This window comes from Hipposideros armiger, unplaced genomic scaffold, assembly GCF_001890085.2.
Source record: "Hipposideros armiger isolate ML-2016 unplaced genomic scaffold, ASM189008v1 scaffold_876, whole genome shotgun sequence".
Taxonomy (NCBI): domain Eukaryota; kingdom Metazoa; phylum Chordata; class Mammalia; order Chiroptera; family Hipposideridae; genus Hipposideros; species Hipposideros armiger.
Genome location: NW_017732226.1, coordinates 225242 through 251198, shown reverse-complemented (window position 1 = coordinate 251198; position 25957 = coordinate 225242). Strand labels below are relative to the sequence as shown.

The 25957-nt window shown below is 33.0% G+C and overlaps 1 protein-coding gene across 1 annotated transcript in view; it reads left to right on the top strand.

Annotated features, from left to right (window-relative positions):
- Positions 1-25957, top strand: part of PCDH15 (protocadherin related 15) — a gene marked incomplete at its 5' end in the record, with an annotated part of 518446 nt that overhangs the window by 311538 nt on the left and 180951 nt on the right. Inside the window, 3 exon segments of the mRNA XM_019629964.1 lie at positions 3596-3675; positions 13461-13554; positions 24313-24441. Of these exon segments, the coding sequence (XP_019485509.1) occupies positions 3596-3675; positions 13461-13554; positions 24313-24441 (303 nt within the window).

Genomic DNA, 25957 nt, shown 5'->3' with positions numbered 1-25957 from the left:
ATGAGTGTCTTTAGTTGTTCTGTCATGCTTGTCTCAATGTCCCCCTTGTTTAATTGACTCAGAAATTATGAATCCTCTCTAATTACTATACCATTTGCCACAGATTTGGAAACAAAAACAAATAATTGGCTAAAAGGATAAAAAGAAGAAAACAATCAAATAAGGAAATCTTGGGTCTTCAAAGTTTCTAATATGGGTATAACCTCACATAAGAATGAAGTAGTCAAATTATTTGCTCTCACAATCCTTAAAAGCCTGAAGTATTTTAATAGTCAAATAAAACTGAAAATGTATTTCAAGATGTTTCAGGGATTGAAAGTAAGTTATTTGGCTGAAAAAAAAAGAATTAAGACTCCTCTAGGAATTCCTGTCTATTATTTTAAAAGCATAACATAATTCACAGTGATCTAATCCACACAAAAGTGATATTATATATTAGAATAAATCTGATGCATTACAAGAAAGCTTCAACATTAATGTGGACTTAAAATTATTTAAACAAAGTTGTTTTGCTTCAGAATCTATTTTTTCTGGCATTTATGAAAACAAAGGACAAATTGTCTCTCAACAACAATAATCACAAACACCTAGCAATGAACAAACAAAAAGAAATGATAATGTCTGTAACAAGATGATAGATTAAAATAACTGAAAGAAGAAAACAACAAAAATAGTTCAATGTGAGCTTTTAGTGATAAAATACAGTCTCCATACAGCATATTTATGTGTTTCTTCAAAAAGTTAATTGAGTATCATTATCTGAGTTTGATTTTATCTTCTTTACTAATTTTTTCTGGCAAAAAATTTAAAAAAAAACAAAAGAAAAGCATCTACTATTTATCCCATTGAGTGTACCTTTAAAAAAATATTTTGTTTCTTACTTTCTACTCTTAGACTTTCATTGTAATTAAAGTCTAGATTTAGATTTTAATGGAATGTTTCAAAGATATTACCATAGGTAGTTTATCATTTCATTGTATTTTACTATTTTATTTAATTCAATTTTTGGTGGTGGTGGTGGTGGCGGCGGCGGGGTGTGTGTGTGTGTGTGTGTGTGTGTGTGTGTGTGTGTGTGTGTGTGTGTGTGTAATAATGCAATAGTCTTACCCCAAAGAAATGAAATCTTGGCTTGGAAGGAACAGTCATTTTGTCTTCTTAATCAGAAATTGACTGCAGTGAGGTTACAAGAGACAAAGCAAGGCCACTAGTAAGATGTCTTTTGCCATAATCTATGAGGAAGACAGTAGCAGGGAAGAACTTCAGATACAGCCAGATACTGCAAATGTTTTAAAGATATCTAAGACCGATCAAGTGGTTCGTTGGTTAAAGTTGGCTTGGAATGCCAGCACTGAGCAGTAGGGCCCTGGTTCAGATCTCACATGAGGGCCAGTGACACTGCCCTCTACAGCTAAGATGGTGAACAACAGCTCCACCTGGAGCTGGGCTGCTGTGAGTTGCTACGACGGTGTAGGCTGCAGTGGGGCAGGCCAGCAGCGGGCATGAGCTTTCATGAGCTGCCATGAGCCACCGTGAGCGGCTATCCAATGGAAGGCAAGTGACTGTCTCACCTGGGAAGAGCGCAATGATAATACCAACATGGGCCAGTGAAGCGACGTCCTCCACAACTAGACTGAAGAACAAAAAGACAGCAACATGTCTGTTCCCCTCCCCCAATTCCCCAATAAAATCTTTAAAAATAAATAAATAAATAAAATAAAGATATATAATGAGATTTGCTGAGGGTTACACTGGGGAGTAAGAATGATCATGTAAGGTCAAGATATGAGATCTGGGCAAGTCAGAAGATGTAGTTGCTGCTATTTACTGAGCTAATCAAATTATTGAAAGCAGCAGGTGATTGTTTTCTGGATGAGGGGAGGAGTGCGACAGAGACCAGGATTTAGGAGTTTTAACATTTTAAATTGGGGATGCTTATATTTCATCTAATTTGTGATTCAAGTAAGCAATTGAATATGTCATAAATTCAGAAGAAAGGGCTGGGCTAGAGACGTAAGTATGAGAGTCTTCAGCATATAAATAGCATTTGAAATTATGCAATTGGATGTGGTGACTAAGTGAATGAGTTCCAAGGACAAACCTCTGGGGGTGATCCAGTCTAAATATGTTTTATAGATGAGGATAAACCAGCAAAAGAAAATGACAAGTAGCTGATAAGGTAGAACTGAAAGCAGGTGGATATGATGTTATGGAGGCCACGTGAAGGCAGTATCTCATGGAGAAGGCACATTTGTGAGCCACAGATTAAATAATCCTGCAAAGCTTCTCCCAAAGAGCCTGGCACTTCGTAAATATTACCTGTTATTATTCAGTTGTCCCTGAACTCTGGGGTTTTTGTAGTCCAAGAGAGGCTTCTGGCCATCCAGCAATTGTGGTAGCTGCTAGAACTAGTCAATGATCACTGTTGTGTAATACAAAAGCCATCTGGTCTACCAGGAGAAACTGCCTCCCTGCTGGTCTGGACATGGGATTTCGCACTCAGGCTCTTACTGCCTGAACAATTATTGACAGTTATTGTCATTAAAAGGACTCCACACAACTACCCCTATACCAACTTAAGGCCAGTGCCTATCAGTCAGAGAGGTTGCTATCTCTGCCAGACCAGTAACCTATAAGTAAAATTCCTCTAGCCATTTCTCAGATATTTCTTCTCCCTAGGTTATACTTAGATCCCTCTCACATCTCTTTTATATCATCCACATTTATTTCTTCACCCATATCGCCCATAATTAGATTTAAGGGCTCATTGGAAAAGGAAATTATTAGATGCTTTAGAAGGTAAAATTCAAGCATCCAGTGCCACAAAATATAGTGTGTGTCTTTATTTTGGGTAAGAGAAACACAAAACTCAAAGTTAGAAGCTATAGGTTTTGTCTTCTCTGACTTGAGTGAGGAGGAAGAAAAAGGATAATACTTATTGGGAATTTACAATGTGCCAGATGTTAGTCTTTTTGACTCAATGTAGATTATTTCACTTAAACATCCCATTATCTATTAACATTTGTATTGTTATAGATTTCATTCTATAAAGGAAAAAATTGAGAAATAACTACAAAGTTAATAAGTGGAGCCTGGATTTAAATTCAGGGTCTCTGAATCCAGATTGAGGATTCTTAACCATAACACTTTCCTGACTTGATATATTCACAGCAGAAAAAGAAAAAAAAAGTGGATTAAATAATTTAGCTACACTGTAAACATTTATGTAGAGTTTAACACATTTGTTTAAATTATAGAGACAGACTCATGCAAAATTAGATGCATAAACCTTAAGAAAGTCACTATTGTATTTCCCCATCAGATAAGATTATTTATATGTTCAGAAGATATTCTTGTTCATTGCTACTGCTTTCAGATGAGATTAAATGACAAAAATTTGGGAATCAGATATGATTTTTTTTTTTACTTCTTGACATTAGCTAATGTTTAACCTTTATGCTGCAAGAGTATCATGAATATTCTGTGCTTTTTTTTGTTGTTTTTTTTGTTTTGTTTTTTTTTAAGTTTCCGTATTGCACTGTACTGAATAGGAGCCATATGAATATTTGTTAAATGAATTATATTTTCTCTCTTTAAGGCAACTGATCGAGAGGGAGACCCAATAACATATGCCATTGAGAAAGGAGATCCTCAGCGAGTTTTTAATCTTTCAGAAACGTAAGTTTAAAATGATTGCTGAGTTTTCTTTTTCTTTTAAAACGTTAAACAATGTACTGGTAGCAAGAAAACAGACTTCTAACCAGAGGCTTTCAGCTGTTCGTAGTTTTATTTTACTTGTTTTGTGTGTGTGTGAATGTTGAGAACTGGGGTGGAGAGTAGGGATAATTCTGATCCAGCAATGTTACCCAGGTGACTATTTTAAACATTTTTACTAGGTAAAATGCACTGAGGTGGAAATATTTCACTTGTAGGTATAACCTGGGATTAATTAGATTCCTTTAAAGTTTTCAGCTACTTAATAATAACAATAATAACAATATAATAAAAATAATAACAAGGACATTTTTCCAAAGAGTAACTTGGCATTCAATTGTTCAATCAAAGGGAATTTTGTAAGACAAGATGTAATTCAAAAACAATTAAAGTGCCAAAAAGTCCTTCATTCAGTTTTTGAGTAATAAAGGTATATTCTAAAAAAAGCTAACACAACAATATTGCACATCCATGCTAACTAAGCCTCTTTGTTGTCTGTATAAGTGTCATTCTACTCACCTCTCTGAACATATGATAGATAAGGTTAATCATAACTATTTGGGATACCGGGAGCAGGCATTGAGAAAGAATTGATGTTTGCAGAGAGATCATTTGCTGCCTTCTGCAGTAGCAACTAGCTGTTCGCTGTCACATGTGGCTGGTCGTTAATGAGTTGTACTTGTTACCTTTCTGATGTTTCTATGTGGTCACTAGTGGTTTTTCTCTCTGAAAGAATGGAAACCTGAACATAGCCCATGATTATAAGATGAAAAAAAAAAAAGATAAATGAGCTAGGCCCTGCTTCAGTCTCGGGAACATGTGGTACGTGATGCCAAATCAAGGGAACCCTGTGTGGTCACTTGGTCCTGTGAGGAATAGCTGCCATTTCACATCAAATTGGTTGTTACAACCATGAGCTAGTATGCCTGGAAACAGGATTTCATAAATTTTTAGATTTCACAGATGAATCAACGTCTCCTTTTAAAAAATGGAAAAACTTAACTATTTTGAATTCCTCCCCCATAGATAAATACAAATCATAGATTAGCTATAATTTAAAATCATCATTAAAGTAAGGAAAAATTTTAAAAGGGACAGTTTAACAGTAATCAAGACTATGTGATACTCATTTAAGAATAAATGTATAGATCACCATGATAAACTTAAGGGTTCAGAAATAACTCCGAACATTACGGCCAATTGATTTCCAAAAAAGAGGGCCAAGACAACCCCATCAGGAAAGAATACTCTTTTCAACTAATGAAGCTGGGACAGCAATCTAAAGAATGAAGTTGAATCTTTATCTCATACTATTTGTAAAAATTAACTGAAAGTGAATAGACCTAAATATAAGAGATAAAATCATGTACTCTTAGAAGAAAATACAAAAGTAAATCTTCATGGTTTGGATTAGGCAATGCTTTCAATGATATGACATAAAAAGTAGTACTGATTAATTAGAAGACTGGTAAGTTGAATTTCATCAAAATTTGGAAAAAAAAATTGCTTCAAAGGACAACATCAAGAAAACGAAGGAGAGCCCACAGACAGAGAGAAAATACAGATGGTGCCAAAAAAATGCATACACATTTTAAGAAAGGAAAAAAAAACAACTATTAAAATTGTAATACTCAATATATACCAATAACAAAAGATGAATACAAGTCACATTTGACTTCTGCAATTATAAGAGGTGCTTAAAGTTGTTACCATCAGTGTCCAGACACTCCTGATTACGGCGAACTACTGCTTGAGCAGCGTTGACCGAAATGTTCACTTGTATACATTTTTTTGGCACCCCTGGTATTTTCAAATAATGCATCTGATAAGGGACATACAAGTATATCAATAATATGTAAAAACAAGCAAAAAACTATCAAAACTCAAAAATAAACAGAAATAGTCAAAATAAAAAGACAATAATTTGAATACACATTTTTCCAATGAAGATATATCCATGGCCAATAAGCAGATGGAAGTGTGCTCATAATCATTAGTCATTAGGGAAATGCAAAGTTAAATCATGAGATGCCACTTCACATGCATTTAGAATGGCTATAATGAAAAAGAAAGGAAATATTAAGTATGAGTGAGGATGTTGGGATATCAGAATCCTCATGTATTTTTTTCTGGAACTATAAAATATTCACACTAGAAAAAAATTTGTCATTTTCTCTAAACGTTAAACATAGAGTCACCACATAACTCAGCAATTCCACTCATACATACTCAAGAGAAATGAAAACATACATCCACATAAAAAGTTGCACAAAAATGTCCATAACAGAATTATTTACAATATGAAAATGTAGAAACAACTCAAATGTCCATCTACAGATGAATGGGTTAACAAAATGCATATCCATGCAATGGAATATTATCAATAAAGGAAATGAAATACTGAAGCATGTTACAACATGACTGAACCTTAAAAATGGTGTGCTAGGTGAAAGAAGTCATTCACGAAGAGCACATATGGTATGATTCCCTTTGTATGAAATGTCCAGAGTAGGCAAGTCTATACAGACAAACATTAGACTAGTTTCCCTGAGTCTGGGGGTGGGCGAGAAAGGAAAGCGATTGTTGATGGATACAGTGATGAAAATGTTCTGAAATTCATTGTGGTTATGGTTGAACAGCCCTGCAAATATACTACAATGTATTGAATTGTATACTTTAAATGGGTGAATTTGATGACATGTGAATTATATGTTAAAAAGCAATTACACACACACACACACACACACACACACACACACACACACACACACACACACACACACACACACCCCTCCCTGATAAGCTTTCACTTTCCCTGGTAAGCAGGGAACCCAGGTCTTATGTTCTCTGTTAAGAATTTCTATTTCCGTGTTTATCTGTTTTTCCCTTAATGCTGAAGGTTTTTACAACCGCTTGTTGTGAAAGCGGATGAGTCACCAATTTTACAAAATTCATACTCCACTCGTGCTGCTACCCTAGCAACCATTTTTCTACTACTTCTCCATCTCTCCTTTTGAAACCAGAGACACCTAGTGGGATCACAGAAGTTCAGTAAGGTGTGAAAGATGTCAGTGCAGACTCTTCTGTCTAAATTGACTACCATTTGTTTGTTTGTTTGCTTGTTTGTTTGTTTATTTATTTTTTTCCAGTTACAATTAACCACAATTCTTAATGCTACAGCTCTTAGAACATTTAAGACAGCCATCTCTTTAAATGCAAATTTGCTTTCAGGACAGTGTGGGAGAGTGGAAAATTTCCCCTTATCCTTCTCCATTCTTCTGACTGTCCTAAGAATTGAATTGATATGAGACAGATTAACAGGATTAAACAACCAAATTGATTTATGTACGTACATATACAGATTCCATAGATTATGGGGTCTGAAGACAAATTAGGCAGTTGAGGTTTACATGCTATCTGGAGCTAAGGAGAAAAGGAGGGGATAGTTGTTTGGGACTTCAAAGAGGGTAAGGTAATTCACATGGAAATAAAAAAGCAAATGTTTAGTAAACAAATGTTTGCTGGGCCGTTTTTAATAATGGGACACAAGGGGGACTTTGATCAAATGGGCTTTGATACGTTCCTCCCTAACTATCAAACCTACTTCATATTAAAATAGTATTATTATCTATGGTAATAACTCTCTTTCTGGAACAGGTCCTCTATCTAAATTTTTTTAGGCAGTTAGGGGAAAAGCCAAAGCTTCTTCCTGAGTCATTTGTTTCTTAAAAATAAATAGCTTAAAGTAATTGATATCCCAGAGAAGCATGTTTTAGGGTGGCAAATATGGCTCCTCTTCAAGAGCTGGAATAGGGCAAGTGCCTGTGAGAATCGCATGATGTCTTTTGGTGATTTTGCTGATTTAGTGTCCAGGGCACTGGGCCCATTCCCTTCTATCCTCTGGTCATTTTATTTTGGCCTCTTCATTGCTGTTGCTTCCACTGATGTTTATAGGTTAGCCTAGATCATTAGCAATATAGTTCAGCACATTTGAAATAGGGAAAAATTGAAATTTCAGTCCCTCCCCTCTTTGAAACTTTTGGGGTGTTTGTGCACATTTGCACCACCACTTTTACGTAAGTTGTAAGAATTTTAATAATCCAGGTACTCTTTCAGGAAACAATAGAAAAGAAATTGTGTTCTGCCTTATCAGCACTTCGATTCATGCAAATTGTGTCATTGATTGCATTTTCTTTCTTAAAACAAATTTTGAAAATGTAATTCAGTGTTCATTTTAAGTATTATTTTATGTTATGATACAAATTTTAGCAATAATCATCATTGCAATACCATTACTTTACCTTTTTCTCCATTGAAATAAAAATATGCCAAAATGTGCATGTGATTCCTTAAAAAATATTAGTAGTAATGAATGATCATTTTAATAGTAGTGTGGATTTACAGTGTTAAATTGTTATATACATTTTAATGAATGGAATAGTCACACAGCCAAAAAGAAACTCACTCTTTAAAGAAAAGACCTTGTTCCTTAAAAATCACAACCATTTGTTATGTAATCATTCAATACTATGTATTAAATGTACAGATCTCTATGGTCCTGCTTTATTTCAATTTTTATAGTGTCTGTGTTGATAGTTGCATATGATTCAGCAAATATATATTCAGTAGACATTCACATATAAGTAAACATTCAAATAAGATGTAAATAAACATCCTTTATAAGGATGATGGCCAAATATTTAAGTAATTTATTGCAGTAAATTGATGAATTCTTATAGATTGTCATCATTGTAGCATAGGGTATGCGATGTAACAAAAAGGCTGAGTGCTAAACAAAAGAACCTCAGAGTTATTTCTGTCCCCCGTTAGAATTTTATTTGAAATTTCTTTTGTCTTCACTGGAAGTTTTATTTCTTTCTATGTGACTAAATTTATTTTGACACTAAATTCATAGCTTGATTATGTTTTTCACATCAGTTTGGACTATATGATTACATTGGAGATTAAATATTAATAACATAAGGAAGATGATGCATATTTTCTTTTCTGTCAGCTCTACTTTCAAAATATATAATCAAATCAAACCATTACTCAAACCCATCACTCTACCACCTTAGTTTATGCTGCCATCATATTTTTTTTCCCTAAAATGCTACTTATACCTAACTGCTTATATTGGTCTGTGTTTGTTAATTGTTAATTACTGTTTAGCATGGAATGCCATATCGAACTTGAAGAAATTACATATTTTGAAGTATACTCTAACCTCTCTAAATATCCTAATAAGGCCTGAAACATGATGCCCAAAAGCAACCTGATAAGCCTATCCAAGACTCAAGACATTTGTAAGTGTAAATGATGTCAAATTGCACTAGCAGAAAGTACTGAAAGAGTTTAAAGGAAGCATTGAATATAAAGCATGAAACCTGTAAGATCATCTCTCTCAGTCCACAGTGTGGCTGCTGAGGTATATATTAATAAACAATGCAATTTTGGAAAATGGTTACTTATAGAAGCAGGTTTTACATGCTAGCAGGTTGATTTGTTTGGAAGTGGATCCCCTCTACTACTTTTTTATTTGCATTGTTTAAACAACTTTTGAACACCATTTTTGTGGTTAGGCAATTTAACTCATTGTCTAAAAGGACTTGAATTTGTCAGTCACAATGGATTTTAGGAATATAGCTTTAAGTTTGGTGAGGAAATCCTGTTCAATGTAATTAAAATAATTGAGGTGAAATTCACATCACATAAAATTAGCCATTTAAAGTTAACAGTTTAATGGCATTTGGTAGACACCACGTTGTGCAATTACCAGTTCCATCTACTTACAAAATATCCTCATTCCAAAAGGAAACACAAACCCATTAAACAGTTGCTCCCTACTTACCCTTTCCTCAGCCCCTGGCAACCGAAAAATCATGTTGTATTTCTATGGATTTATCTATTCCGGTTATTTCATATACATGGAATCACACAGTATTTGAACTTTTGTGTCTGCCTTATTTCACTTAGCCTAGTGATTTGACATTCACCTATGGAGAAGCATGTATCAGTACAGAATTCCTTTTTATAGCTGCATAATATTCTGTCATATGTATATACAACAATCATTTATCTATTCATAAATCGATGGACATTTGGACTGTTCTTCTATGTTTTGGTTATTGTGAATACTGCCACTATAAACATATATGTGTATGTATTTAATTATCTGTTTTAAATTCTTTTGATTATATACCCAGATTGGAATTGCTGGGTCATATTGTACCTGTGTTTACTTTTTGAGGAACTGCCAAACAGTTTTCCACAGTGACTGACCATTTTACATTCCCTTCAGCAATATATAAGGGTTCCCATTCTTTCACATCTTCATCAAAACATTATTTTCCAATTTGTTTCACTTTGTTTTGTTTTGTTAATTGTGACCATCCTTGTGGGTGTGAAGTGGAATTTCATTGTAGATTTGATTTGTATTTCCCTGATAACTAATGGTGTTGAACATCTTTTCATGTACTTCTTTGACATTTGTAAACGTTTTTGGAGAAATATCTATTCAAGTCCTTTGCCTATATTTTAATTGAGCTGTTAGTCATTTTTTTGTTGTTGAGTTGTAAGAGTTTCTTGTATATTTTGGGAACCAAATTCTTATTGGATATATGGTTTGCAAATATCTTCTCCATTTTTTTTACCTTTATCGATAATATCCTTTGATGCACAAAATTTGTAATTTTTGTAAAGCCCAATCTATCTATTTTTTTTTATTTTTGCTGCTCATTCTTTTGATGTTATATTTAAACATCCATTGCAAGTCCAAGATTATTGACATTTATCCCTGTTTTTATCTAAGAGTTTTATGATTTTAGTACTTATGTTTAGATTGTTTCAATTTGACTTAATTTTCATATAAGGTATAAATAGTCCAATTTCATTCTTTTGCAATTGTAGATCTCCAATTGTCCCAGCACCATTTTTTGAAGAAACTGTCATTTCCCTATTGAGTGGTCTTGGCATCTTTGTTGAAAATCAGTTGGCCACAGATGTATGGGTTTATTTCTGGACTCTCAATTTTATTCTATTCCCCAGTATACATGGGCATTTTTAAATGCCCTAATTTCCCACGATATTCCCTGCACAGCTTTTCCTCCCAGGCTTTTGGGGCTGTATTGCATGTCTCAGCTGTAATCTTTTGCCTCAGGTGGCTGGCTGTAGGTTGCTCCCTGCCTCACAATGTTTTCCAGGAATACACACTGTTTTTCTGCCTTGAGTGAGTTCTGAGTAAGGCAAAACAAAGACAAGCCCAGTATTACTCCTTCAAAAAGCCTTCAGGCTAGTTGCAAAAGACACACACAATTATTTGGGAATAAAGATAGCTCTGCTCCCTCCAGAAACAGGGACTGAAGTGCCACACTGGGAATGTTGACTACCGTCTTCAAGACCACTCCAAGCTGGGCTGCAAGCTGGGGGCATGGAGAAGTAAAAATGACAGAAGGGTTTTGTTTTGTTTTTTGTTGTTGTTGTTGTTTTGTTTTTTTACCATTTTTAGTTGTCTTTTTCTTGATTCTGTATTTATGTGGTTGCTGTCAGCCTTTGACTATTCTCCAGATTTCTTTCAAAGGTGGTTCTGATGCTTCCTGCTTCGTTTTTCAGTGTTTTTGTAGAGACCATCCCTTGGAGCTGCTTACTTTGCCATTTTCACTGATATCATTCCTGTGCAATATATTTTCAATCATGTAAAATTTAAGTAGCACTATTGTTTTATCAAAAGGGATTCTTATGTATTTTTAATATTTGAACTTACAGGATTGACTGTGTTCGTAAATGCAACCCAGTGTATCTTGCTCTATAGCATCCATCTGGCTGGTAGTAAGACTCCTCCTTGCCAGTTATTTCTCAAATTTCATGAAAGGCTTCTGTGTGCAGCCATAAACTAATCTTTCAGCTGTGAATACCAAAAAACACTACGTATTCTTTCTTTCCATCTTTACCTCCCAAATAGCCTATTCGACTGCCTACTCCACTGGGACACTGGGATATGTTATCTCAAGCAAAGAACTATCTTCATCATAATCACCTGATAAAAACTGTTTATGTATAATATGGCTCTAAATGGAAATACTATATAAATTTCTAGTAATTTTTTTCTAATTCAATGTACAAGGAAGAATAAAATGTATTGAACCTTATAGTGAAGGGAAACATGAAAAACAATAACTTGATTTCTTTCTTTCTTTTTTTTTTGTACTGTTGCTAGGTTTTCAGATTTCCTTTTTCTTAAGTTACTCATGCATAAGTATCAGAAGCAATAAATGTCCTACTTTTCTCTTTGAATGTCATTTTAGAATGAAATTATCTGAACCATCTGTGATGTGGGAAGTTGATCCAAACCTGATTGTTATGAACTACTCAGGGAATTGGTTTTCAGTTATTTTGACAAAACATTTAAAAATGTACAAGAAACAAAGTCAGTTTTTCATAGCCATGCCATATGTATAAAATATTTATTAAGTCCATGTTAGTGACAACAACAAAATAAAACACAGTAACTAAGACTCTGAAACTCATTCATTGGTGTTGGCTCTCTGTACTCACCTACCATTTGTGATGTCAATTGTTCAATTGCTTAAATGCCACTATAACAATAAAAGCACTTGCATTAAAATAAAAACCTTTTATTAATCAGAAATAAATTATCTTTTTTATTCTTGATAAATATTTTAATGTTTTGTTATATTAATATATTCTCTCCTCCACAGTAGATGCTTGTTAGGCTGTAATTAAAAAGCCATGTACAATGTTGGATTGTAATATCAAAGGTATAAATGTAGAACTCATCTTAGATAACATTATAAGTGACCAACTGTTATAACACAACTTACATTGGAGAATAAAGACTTTATTTGGAAGCATTTATTTTGAATAGCAAATAAGTAAGCAGTAATATTTTAAAAGTATGAGAATTTTCCCAAAGGGCATTCATCTTCTAGTATATATAATAAGTTAAATTAGGAAACACCTACATTTCAAAAGACTAGTAAAATTGCTGGTGTATGGACGAAACTGTTTGTTTTTATAAATTATAAAATGAAAGAGTAAATGCTCATAAAATTGTATTTTGTTAAAAAATGAAAAATATGTAGCTTGATTCCTATTTTGAAAAGAATTATAATGCATTTGAATATTGTTCTAATAGAGAATAAAAGTAAATATTACAAAATAACTATAATAGCTATAAAAAGTTTTAATAGTCCACTGAATATTTTCTAATTTTCTACAATGAGTCTCAATTATTTTGAACTTAGAAAAGGAAAAAACATTAATTACTTGATTGTCAAAGATGGAATTTGGATGTTTGCGTTTCCATAATGGACACATATGAGGCAATGGATGGGAATGGTGATGTAGATTAAATATGAAAAACCATTCCTTGACTCTAAGGATTATGAAAGTGCTATAATGGAGTTTTTTAACTTTGAAATAATCACAAACAAGAGACATTTTTCTTCCTGGAATGAATTAAGTAGTTTTGTTCTTACTTGAAGGATAGAGAATTAACTTAGTTATCTCATTCAATTTGGCATTTAAAAAAAATTATTGTCAGGAAACTCAACAGCCTTAAAAGCCTTTTTTCAATTTTCATCATGAATCCTAGAATCATACATCTTACATACTCAAGCTATGTTTGCTGAACGAGAAAACATATCAAATGTAGTTTAGGATAATAGGAAGACTCTCTGCAACATAATATATTTTTGTCTCATTTGTTTGTTTGTTTTCTCTGTCACTAGTACTGGGATTCTAACCTTAGGGAAAGCACTGGACAGGGAAAGCACCGATCGCTACATTCTGATTGTCACTGCAACTGATGGCAGGCCAGATGGGGTGAGTACTCTCCCTGGGAAAGGATTTTAAAAATAGTATTAAAAACAAAACAAACAAAAAACAACAACAACAACTCAGAGAACCTTGTTTTACGCTCTAAAACAATCTATCTCCATCATTAATTCATGCATTAATCTACCTAATCTCTTTTTCACGTCGAGTAACTACTTACAATTGCTTGGAGAAGTGCTCTTTTCTCCAATGGGCTTTTAAAATATGTGAACCTGTACTCTGAATCTGTTATGATGTCACAACTTTTTACCTGACTAAATAGATAAGTGCATTCTTACCCAATTTATGGGGAAAATGGAATTTAACTTTGTCTCGGAAGTATTCCACTGAGCCCATCTTCAGCACAGCTCTCTGGGAGTTTTACTATGTTTGAAGCTGTTTACTTAAATGTCACTTTTTTTTTTTGTGGGGTGGGGTGATGTCTCAGAAGGGAATTTTTGAATAAGTATTATGAAACACTTGGGAAAATAACTTGATTTGTTAGTAACACTCAGAATCCTGACTAATCCTTGATGATTGAAATGGTTTAAATGGGCTCATGAATCTACAGAAGATAAATTTTATTTCCTATAAAACTAAAATTTAGTTTTAAGAATACATAAATTATTGATTCATTCTGGAATATTTTAAAATCATGACACACTACTCTTCAAACTACCCCACCCACAACCACCATCATTTAAGCCTTGTAACATTTCAATTTTTGGCGACATATCATTAGATTATTTTTTTCACCATTTCTATGCCACAGGTTATGTTTCTTCTGTAGTCAAGTGTTTATGGGTGAACTCAGCACTGTATTCTGGAAATAATTTCAAAATCAGCATAGTTATGTGGGCCAGACTCACTCTCCTCAAGCAGTAGAATATCTCCAGTTTACTTGAAATTACCTCTTTGATCTGAACAATAGATTGGTTGAAGGCATATAATGCTCTCCTATCACTTATTTGAGTAGGATTGCTGAGAAAATTTTATCGTGATTAAAAATATCAAATTTCTAGATGGACAGTTTTATCATCTCATTTAAATGTCAGAAAAATAAATAGGGATGATTATTTAAATTTGGTAATTACAGTCAGCCTATAGTAAGCTCTTTGCCATTTTTCAAATATTACATAAATAGTTATATGTAGAAAATAAAATATTTGGAACAGTTTTAATAAATAGTGGGGTCAATAGAAGGCCCTTAGATATTAGATGAGTGAAGAAAAATAAAACCTAAGATTAATTTTTATAGGTGCAATGTCTTTAATTAATATAGTGTGCCTGTGCTAAATATATGTGAAGAAATCAGAGATAGTCTTAAGAAGAAAATAATTAAAGAAACTGACTTATGAAAGTTTAATGGGTAACTTGGCTAGGAAATAACTAAGGGAGAAAATTCTACAGAGGAGGAATTATTCAGCATAGAGTAAGAGGTGTAATTAGAGTGAAGTAAAATTAATAAAGAGCATTTAGGTCAACAATTAGGATAGGAAAAAAAGAAATAATACATAGCTTTGAGATATGTCACATTATAAATCAAAAATGAATGTCAGTAATATTAGCTAGGACCTTTTAAGCCTGGCCTTAAAAATAAAATTTCTTACACAAGAGAACAGATGGAAAAGAAATAGTATATTAAAATATCTGGCATAGTCTCAATCTACCAATTTTGGTTTTGTTCATATCAAAAACTGAAAATAAGTTCTGGTTTAAAATTAGTAGTTTAGTTCTCTCTAGAGCATTTTTTTTTCTTATTTGCATGTGTGTTTTAGGTCCTCTCACTTAGCATTTCTAGGTTCCATTTATTTTTCTCATTCTTATAATCAATAAGGTCTCATTCAGTCTTAAAATGCTGACACTTTTTAGTAAATTTGTTTTATTTTCAAAAGTTTATAGTGAGAATATCAGTAGAAAAAGAAACATTTAGATTTCAAACAAAGCTTCTCCAGTTAATTTTACCATTTATGTAATTTTATTGATGGACTTATGTGTGGGCACATATAGTGGGTTCATAAAGAAGAAACTGATTACAAAATAATAATATTCTTACATTTATAGCACATTTATTATCTAAACATTTAGATATTTCCTCCCCCCAAAAAAAATTATAGTAAAATTAACCTTTTAACTTTAAAACTCATGGGTCTCAGGAAAGATATTTAATGAGCACAGACTCCAGTTGGATGGACTTTTCTTAAATCAGAATGATTACCAGCAATATGTGTGAAACAAATTGGAAAGATATAATTTGAAAGTTTCATAATGAAAAACCCCCTCTCCTGCGGCCCCCAAAATGGGGTTGAGGAAGAAGAGAGCTAATAGTCTTTTGGTGATGGCTAATTTTTTGTAGAAAATATTGAGGGAATTTCAGAGATATCCTTACATTTTTTCCTTTTCTAAATTCATTTTGTCAATTATACAAAATTATACAAAAAAATTATACATGTAAGTTAAATATCTCATGTAATGAGTTACTATAAATATTTAGATTGTTTCATTTATGATTACAGATAAAAGCATATTTTCAAGATTTTAATAAGTATTTATATTTATTTGTAATTACTTGAAAATTTATGAAGTTGCAAATTCCTTCAGAAAGATGTTACCATTCTTTATTCTAGTATTTTCACATTTTATCTGAAATAGCCTTTGATTGAAAATTTTGGGTATCATAAGTTAGATTTTTTAATCAGTCACATTTTACCTAATTTACTTAATAAAATACAGGATCACTCCCATATGTATTTTTTGAAGCAATATACATTCCACTTCTGTCTTTAGAAGCTTCCTTGTACAGTATTTAGTTCTTAGCTAAACTAAGTCTGACCAATATGAGCTTAAAAGAAATTTTATTGGAAAATCTGGGCAAACTTTATTATATTTATGGATATAATTTGATTAACAATGTCAGAGAAGGAAAAGTTTTTTCTTGACCCTCCTAAGGTCCCTGGCTGGGTTTGAAAATGAAGCTGAAGGAGTCAGATTAACAGGAGAAAGCATACAGATTTATTTAATATATGTTTTACATGATGTGGTATCCCCCCTAAGGAAATGGAGACCCAAAGAAAAGGTGAAACCTACATTTTTTTTATATCACTTTGAACAGAGAAGCAGTTGTGGGACAGCAACTAAACCAAGTGGAGAGGCTAAAGGGTATGAAGATTACTTTAGCAAGGTTCATCTTGTATAGAATTCCCTTGGTCTCAGCTTCTGGCTCTTGATGATAAGAATGTTACTTTCCTTCTGGTACGAGGGGAGGGGACGTCTTTCATATGGGAATTTCACCTCTTGCTTTTAAGGAAAAAAAAAAGGTCACAGTATTTTTACCATACATGCAGTTTTTCAAGTGCCTTCAGTTCAAAATAGTCAATATGCCAAAGTGGCATATTTTGAGGTGATATGCTCTGAACTTCAAGAATTAATGGCAGCATTGACTTTTAGGAACATGGCTATAAGGAACAAGAAACTCAAACAATAGTAGCTTCAACAAAACAGCTTTATTTGTCTCAAATATACTGAAATCTAGAGGTGGATAGGAAAGGGCTTGTTCAAGGGCTAAGCAATACCATCAGGGATGCCTGCTGTCTCTTTCCTGTTCTGTGATTTGCAGTGTGTTTATCTAATGGTCTCCAGGCCATTGCATGTTATCTAATGGACTCCAGACCATTGCATCTGTTCTTATATCAAAAGCAGATGCAACTCTAGGCATCTGTTTTCCATTTCAGAAGGGCAAACGGTAAAGGTAAATGCTGGAAGAGTCCACCCACTTTTCGCCAGAGAACCAAAGCTTTTTTCAGAAGCCTCACCTAGCATATTTTCTCTTACATTTTATTATTCATAGGTAACCACACCAAGTTGAAAGATAACTAGTAAGTAGGTTTTGTGGATTGTGGTTTTGTCAGTCAACCAATAGTACAGCAAAAATATATAAATATGCAAATATAGTGAAAACATAATATGCAAACAGTAATAAAATTTTTTTTTCACTTTTTTTAAACAAATTGATCAGTTATTTCCCAATTGGCAAGCATTTATAGGCAAAATTTGAAGTTGTCCCATAGTGTGGATATTTCTGACCAGATTTCACATGTGCAGTAATATTGTTTTCTTCCTTAAAAGATAGGATAGATAACTTGATTCTACCATGATTTTCGCTTTCTGTAAAATTTTCTTGAATTACTCTTAATTTACTAGATTATGGCTTTTACACTTGTAATGCTTCACAATTTCAGTTTGGTGGGAAGCTTAGCATCTTTGCTTTGACCTTGAAGTATTTTTCCCTAAATGTTTTTGAACATGACAATATAAACAATTAGAATCTAGAAGTTGAACATTGAATCAATATTTAGAAAATAATAGCAATAGACAAAACATTTATGCAGGCAGAATTGTATGTGAAAATCAAATGACTTTGAATTTCAATATAGTTGGTTTAATAATAACATTTTAGGATACAACACAGATGGTTACATACATATATTTTCTGCTCTGCCATTTATAATGTGCCAAATATACTATATATATTTTTCCTGATTTTTTTTTTAAAAAGTGATAGATTTATTTACTTTTATAAAAAGACATGAATATGTCATTTTAAAAGATAATGGGTCACTTATTCATTCTCTCTGAAAAACATAGATTTATATTTCTTGATTGGGAATAAAGCACTGATATTTAATTTAGTGTTTTCTGAAATAAATCTTCTAGAAGTTTGATTTTTTAATTGTGAGATAATATATAATATTACTAGTTTCCATCATGTTAATGTTATATATAATAGAATATGTAATATATTACATATATATTATAAAAGATACTCTAGTAACACCACACTCAAATGCGTACAGAATAAAAAGCTTCTTTATTTTTCATACCTGATCTGATTTTCTTCATGATTCTTAGTCTGCTACCTAGACAGTAAGTAATGAGTGTCTAGCCTGGGGGTTGTAACGGGGGAGGATGGTTTGGTTCACACTTAACTCACTTAGAATAATATTTCAGCCTCTTCTGTTTAAATAATCTCTTCAAGGTTAATACTTCCTCACTAATTAAGTTGCCCATAGTGCTCTTCCTGCCTTTTCTGCTCTCATTTTAAAATTTTTGTGTAAATGTAGGATGTGTTAACCAGTCCTTGATGCTGGGAGGAAGGCAGCCAGCTCATACACATGCTCGCCTTCTCTGCTGGACTCTGTTTTGTATGTTGTGTCCGGTTTCATCTCTAGACTGCTGCCTTCTGAGCTTTGCCTGGTCCCTGAATGACCTTTTGAGTTTGGTCGTGTCTGTTACTGCTGAGTGTTGCTATACCATTGGCTTTGGCCCTTAGGCTTCTTTGCCCTCACCCAAGGCCTTGCTCACATAGCAGTCTCTCAGAACCTCAGTGTCTGGGGATTTTAAGATTCTTGAGCTACACACACAAAACCCAAGCTTCTCTCTTTGGCCACCTGTCTGCCATATTCAGTGCCATATTCTATTAGGTGTGATCCCCATGGAAATTTCTAGAGGCTTATGTGCTCCATAAGTCGCTGACACTATTTCACACAAAGTTCTCTTCCTTTCTCAATACCTATCATCACTGTCCTCAAAATGGTTCTACAATGTCTCCTCTCTTGAAATGTGTCTCAAAGTGGTGGAGGTGGGGTGCATCCCACCTTCTAGTCTTGCCTGTGCCTCCCTTTCTCCTCCGCATAATCTGAAATAGGAAGAACATCCCTTTCCTTTGCCTCTCACACTCTTTTTTTGTGCTCAAAGGAGAAGAATGCCTCCCGTGTCAGCCTTACTGGGAGACGAGGGCATTCTCTCTACGTCATGCAAGAAACCCTATGATCTGAGTCAGTCTAGCTTGGCTCTTGATGTTATAGATAAGCATGATTTGTAGCTAATAATAAAAATCCTTCAGATTGATATTGCCTAAGAGTATGCCTATTACAGAATATATGTATTTTCCTTTACCTATTGGCCAAAACCAACAACAATCAAATCTGAAACTACATATCTTCATTGTCCCGGACTCCAAACTTTCCATTTTTATCAAAAGGAATTTTAAATGTAATAATAAACATTAATTTGAACATTACCTGTTTATAGAAAATGTTAAAAGGCATATGTACTGGGGGTGCCAAAAAAAAGTATACACATGACTTGAATTCATCTTTTGTTATTGGTATATATTATTATAATTTTAATACAGTTTTTTTCTGTCTTAAAGTGTGTATAAATGTGTACACAGTTTAAGACAGGAAAAAAACTGTATTAAAATTGTAATAATATATACTGATAACAAAAGATTAATACATGTGTATACTTTTTTGACACCCCCAGTATATATGACCCACATCTGGATACATTTCCACATTGACAAAAGAGGCAGCTGCATCAATTCCATTCTCTATTTCTCAGTTATATGTCATATACACATGTTTTTCTGCTTGTTTTTATGAGTATGTATATTAATTTAGAACCATATTAATATTAATTAGAAATAATAGAATTAATAGTATTAGAAATAATAGAAATAATATTATATAATAGTAATATTAATTAGAAATAATATAATTAATATTATTAGAAATAATAGAAATAATATATAATATTAATATATTAATATTAATAGAAAGTCATCCTTTTTCTTCAGCAACAGGAAAATGAATCTATTTTGAATATACTATATATCTTCTAGTTAAACCAAGTTTTCAGTAATTTAAGAAATTAGCATGACAGATTCAACAAAGTACTTAATATAAAATAAAGGAAGACTATAAAACACAGTTAAAGTATGTTCTCATGTATTAAAAAATGCTTTTGTAGGTAAATGTACATCAATTTTTTTTTACTGTGACTTTACAACTGACATTTTTATACTATACCAAATCAAAGATTCTATATTAATATCCTTATTTTAGAGGCATACCAGTTTATATAAATAAATGTGTAGTGAAATTGTCTGCTATAACAGACATTTCTACTTGCATTGTTGAAAATGAAATATATATTGTGAGAATTTATCCATGATTTAAAACAAAATAAGATCTATGACATATCATAATTAAAATAATGACCATTATAGTGATAATTTATATTTAGTGCTAAAATGCTAATATTACCAGGGAATAGAATTGTAAGTTGATAGAACTTTTGAGAAAATAAGCAGTAAAATAAATTCATGTAGCTTTTCCTTTGTTAGGTTTGTTAGTTTGATAGCTTATCTTTTTTACTTAATCGGCATAATATAAATTGATTTTTAAAATCAATTGTGGAAATGTGCTAGCTAATATACTGTTTTGTTCATCTACTTTACTTAAAATAGTCTGAGTAGACTTCCTAGTATTTAAACTTAACTGAGAGTCTCTTATTGATAAAAGACAAAAACATTTTATAGGGCATATATTCATATTATTTGGGTAATGAACACACAATGCAATATACAGATGATGTATTATAGAATTGCAAACTTGAAACCTATATAATTTTATTAACCAACCTCACCCCAACAAATTTAATAAAAAGGATTAAAAATTATAAAGACAACATATCATTGCCATCTTTCTGAACCAATCCAAATAAATACATAATATGCCATATAAGTGAGTAATCTAAACTATTTTTCAATAGATTTTAAAAAATAGAGTCAATAGGTCTAATGAGTTGCCCAGAAAAATTTCCTTTTAAAAAAATGTATTTATTAAATTTATTGGGCAGACACTGGTTAGTAAAATTATATATGTTTCAAGTGTACATTTCTATAATACATCATCTATATACTGCATTGTGTGTTTGCCACCCAGAGTCAGTTCTCCTTCCATCACCATATATTTGACCCCCTTTACCCTCTTCTACCTCACCCACTCCCCCCTTACCCTCTGGTAACCACTAAACTGTTGTCTGTGTCTATGAGTTTTTGTTCCCTTATTTGTCTTGTTAATTTGTTGCTTTCAGTTTTATATCCCAGATACGAGTGAAGTCATATGTTTCTCAACTTTTTCTGTCTAACTTATTTCGCTTAGCATGATAATATCAAGATCCATCCATATTGTCACAAATGGTAGTATTTCATCTTTTCTTAAGGCGAGTAATATTCCAGTGTGTGTGTGTGTGTGTGTGTGTGTGTGTGTATGTATGTATATATATATATATATATATATATATATATATACCGCATATTCTTTTTCCAATCATCTATTGAAGGATACTTTGGTTTTTTCCATGTCTTGGCTACCATAAATAATGCTGCAGTGAACATAGGGGTTCATTTGCATTTTTAATGACTAACCAAGTGATTCAGATGCAAATGGTCTTCAGTCAACTTTTGAAGAAATGTGTAAGCTGTGTGTGTTTATTACTTTACATTTAGACCAGAAACATGAATATTTCATATAGAATTCACTAAGATAATTGGGAATTTTGAAAAATAGGATGAACACCAATAAAGTGAATTGAAAGGGAAAACCAAATAGGCTAGCTTAGAGAAGGTCCAGCAGTTTGAAGGAAAATAAGCAAACTCTGATGTGGCAACTCTTAGATTTTGGCTGGAGGCTGTCGATTTTAATATCTTGTCCACCCTCAGGCAAACTGGGAACTGCTGCTACTATAAAAATTCATGTTTTTACTGGTTTTAACTAACACAACTGTTGAAAAAATAACATTTGTTAAACTACCTTTTGTTACAAAGGCAATGTAAGCCTTCTTGGAGGAACTTTGGAAAATCAATAAACGTTAAAAGGAAAATATAAAACTATCTGTATTTCATATAATCAGATAACATTTGAATTTATATATATTTTAGCATACATCTATCTCTACATGTTTATGTGAATGCATATTTGAAATTAAATACTTTCATGGAGATATGCACAGAGAAGAATTCACAATCCATAAGTGTGCAGCTTAATGAATTTTCACATTGTGAACACACCTATATTATCAGTACTCATAACAAGAAACAGAGATTAATTAGACCTCAGAAGCCCAGGCTTATGATCATACAAGTCCCTATTCCACCTTCTATACAAAAGTTATCCCTATCCAGACTTTTATCAAATGGAGAGATTTTCTCTTACCTTCAAAGTTACATACTTGGAATCATATAGTATGTATTATGTTGTAAGAAACGTATAGTATGCACTTCTTGCACCAATCTTATGTTCATGAAATTTACCCACGTGATGATTTTAACAGTAGTCCCACGTGATGATTTTAACAGTAGTTTGTTCATTCTCAATAGTATATATTATTATTCCATTGTATGTATAAAGCACAATCTATATAATAATCTACTCTTGGTGGTCACGTAGATTGTTTCTTTTCATAGTCTTTGACATTTCTTTAAATACAATTTTATTGGGCTTTTAAATATAGAAATACATAACAAATCATTCTGAATAGCTATATGAATTTTCACAAACAAATAAGCCATTATCAATACCCAAGAATTTCCTGCTATATATGGGAATATTTAAATGGCTGCTGAACATTGTATATGAAAAAAAATAAAGTCTTGTGATAAAGTTATATTTATCAAAAGAGGATTGACTTTTGCTTCTGCTAAAATAGGGGTAGGACATCTTACTTCAATTAGAGTTTAAATGTTGGATTTTAATCTAAGTAAGGACCCATCTAGACCTCATACACCAATAGTCAACAGAATGTAGAATCCACTGATCCCAACAGAAAAGATGGGGAATTTTCCAGGCCCTCCTCTTCTTGGTAAGCTGGGAAGTCCGGTTTTTTACCTCTCAGCTCCATGGCTGCAAAATCTCTTCCTATTAACTCCCTCTTAATGCTGAACTTTTTAGACTTTCACTCCCATCACTTACAAATTAGGTCAAATTATGTCTATATTTTTAAAAACAAATGTTGCGTAATTCTCTTGTGCAGTCTCATTCTGGTTTTCCTCCTACTTTGTATTTATGTGTTATTAAATATTTAATATCATAACATAATGAATTTTCCATTTTCCAGTCTGGTCCTTTCTCTAATTTTGGCCTCAGCCTTCTGTGATCTGCCCTACATTGTGACAGAGCTGGGTGGAGGGCATGTGCTGTGCTCAGGCTTTAATTAGAGAGAGCAGTTTCCTGTTGGTCGCATATGAACATGTTCTTTGTGCAAAAGTCATTGACCTACACACTGTTCTCTGGTGGCAGTGAAACAGGGGTTTACCTATTAACAAGATCGCATACACTACCGGTAGGTTTACCCACTTACCCTTTCCTTAGGCTGTATAATCATAAGGTAATCATTTAATTAGTGGTGTATGTGGTCCTCAAATTCTTGGTTTAGATGTGAACCTAGAAAATTACCAATGTAGTATTTCCTGGTAGCATTTGCTTACCTGAAAAACCCATTTGACATACAGGGAAGTTTTATAATGTGCTAATTTTATTTTTAAATAGTGAAAAAATATAAGTTGTAAAAACTACAGGAATGTTACATTTCAGAGAAAAAGGGGTGCATGTTTATATAAACAAAAGCTAGCCACCCATAACATGTGACCAAGTTAAGGTAAAATCACTTTCTAAAAGTAAGCCTTCAGGAAATACTTGACATTTTCAGGATGATGTTTGCCTTTTAATATGATCATTTGCTTTTTACATCAGTTTTTTGAGGTGTTTGAAAATTGCAAACTTCGTCTTCTTTTTCCTTTTTTTCTTTTTGTAAAACTAAGGAATGTGAATAGTAATGAAATGTTTTTCAGGTAGACAAATGCCACAACGAACAATTAACTGACATACAAATAACTCCTTTAATCTTTTTTTTTCCCCCTTTAAGACCTCAACTGCCACAGTAAATGTGGTGGTGTCAGATGTCAATGACAATGCTCCAATGTTTGATCCGTATCTGCCTAGAAATGTGTCTGTGGTGGAAGAAGAAGCGAACGCCTTTATCTGTCAAGTAACGGTAAGTGCAATGTGTGTTAAATGATGGAGCCTCAGAATTATTGAAAGCAATCAACGAGAGCACATGGGTATAGACTAGTGTCTAATAAAGTACATTCATTCTCAATCATTGTGCTGTATAGTCTTCAAGAATTTTTTTTTATAGATCGTATAATGTCTATTTAGATTTAACTTATTAAGCTTGTTGTTTTAAATTTTATGTCCATTGTGTAATCTAGGCATTTATTCATTTGAGGGTATTCTTCTCTCATTTGACATACAGATGGTGCCAAAAAAAAAAGTATACACATTTTAAGAAAGGAAAAAAACTGTATTAAAATTGTAGTAATATATACCAATAACAAAACATAAATACAATTCATGTGTACTCGTATACATATTTTGGCACCTCTCGGTATATTTTTATTTTCCAGCATAATAATACAGTATTTTTAAAGAAATATATAATTAGCTATACCATTAAGTCCAAATTTAGAAATGCATACCTCGAAATACAAATGTTTAGATGTAAATTAATTTGGTATATAAGCATGTCTTTAGCATCTACTATGAATCTTAATTAAATTTCACACAAATCTTTGTCCAGCATACACGATACTCTTTTCTAGGTATGTTCTGATGCCCAACTGGATGTGTAAGCCAATTTCTATAGTTCTTTTGATGAAACCGCCCGCCCTTTTTTTTAAAAAAAAGCATAGATAGTAGTTCTTTAGTTGGCCCATGTTTGGTTTTGAACATAGTTAACAGTCTAGAAGCCAAAAGATGAGGGCACATTTTGAGAAAGGTCTAGATATTTTGAAGTACTTTAGATGAGGCATCTATGCGATCTTCCGGCAAGGAAGACTTCTCTTCCAGCCAGGGATGAGTCACCTGGGAGTCTTGAGTCGAGGTTTCAGGATTCTACTTCTTTCCTGTTAGAGCCTTGAGTTTTGAATAGGAGGTTTGCTGGTGCTTTGAAGTAAGCTTTCTCTACAAGTCAGTTACTTTCACATTCAGACAAAGGGTCTGGTTTTCAGCCCAATTGTCTCTCTGCTTGTAAAAAGGAGGGTTGTTTTTTCTTTCTTTCTTTCTTTCTTTCTTTCTTTCTTTCTTTCTTTCTTTCTTTCTTTCTTTCTTTCTTTCTTTTTTTTTTTTTTAGGAGAGTGCAGCTCACAGTGGCCCATGCAGGGATCGAACTGGCAACCTTGGTGTTATCAGCACCATGTTCTAGTCAACTGAGCTAACCAACCACCCCAAAAAAGGAGGGTTCTAAATGCTGTCTTAGAGACCTTCTGACTTTCACACCATGTCCTGACATTTTGATTGGATAGTTTAAGCCCCTCAGTTTTATTTTGTTTGTTTTTTTCCCCTTAGAGTTTGGATAGCATTAATACTTATAACAGCTACCAACTCCACAGTCATTATCATTATCACTATCTCTCAAATCCTGGAGAGAATGCATCAAGCACACATCATCTTTTGCCTTTATGTAATCTCAATTCATGACAAGAGTCTTGGTAATTAATTGTGCTGCTACA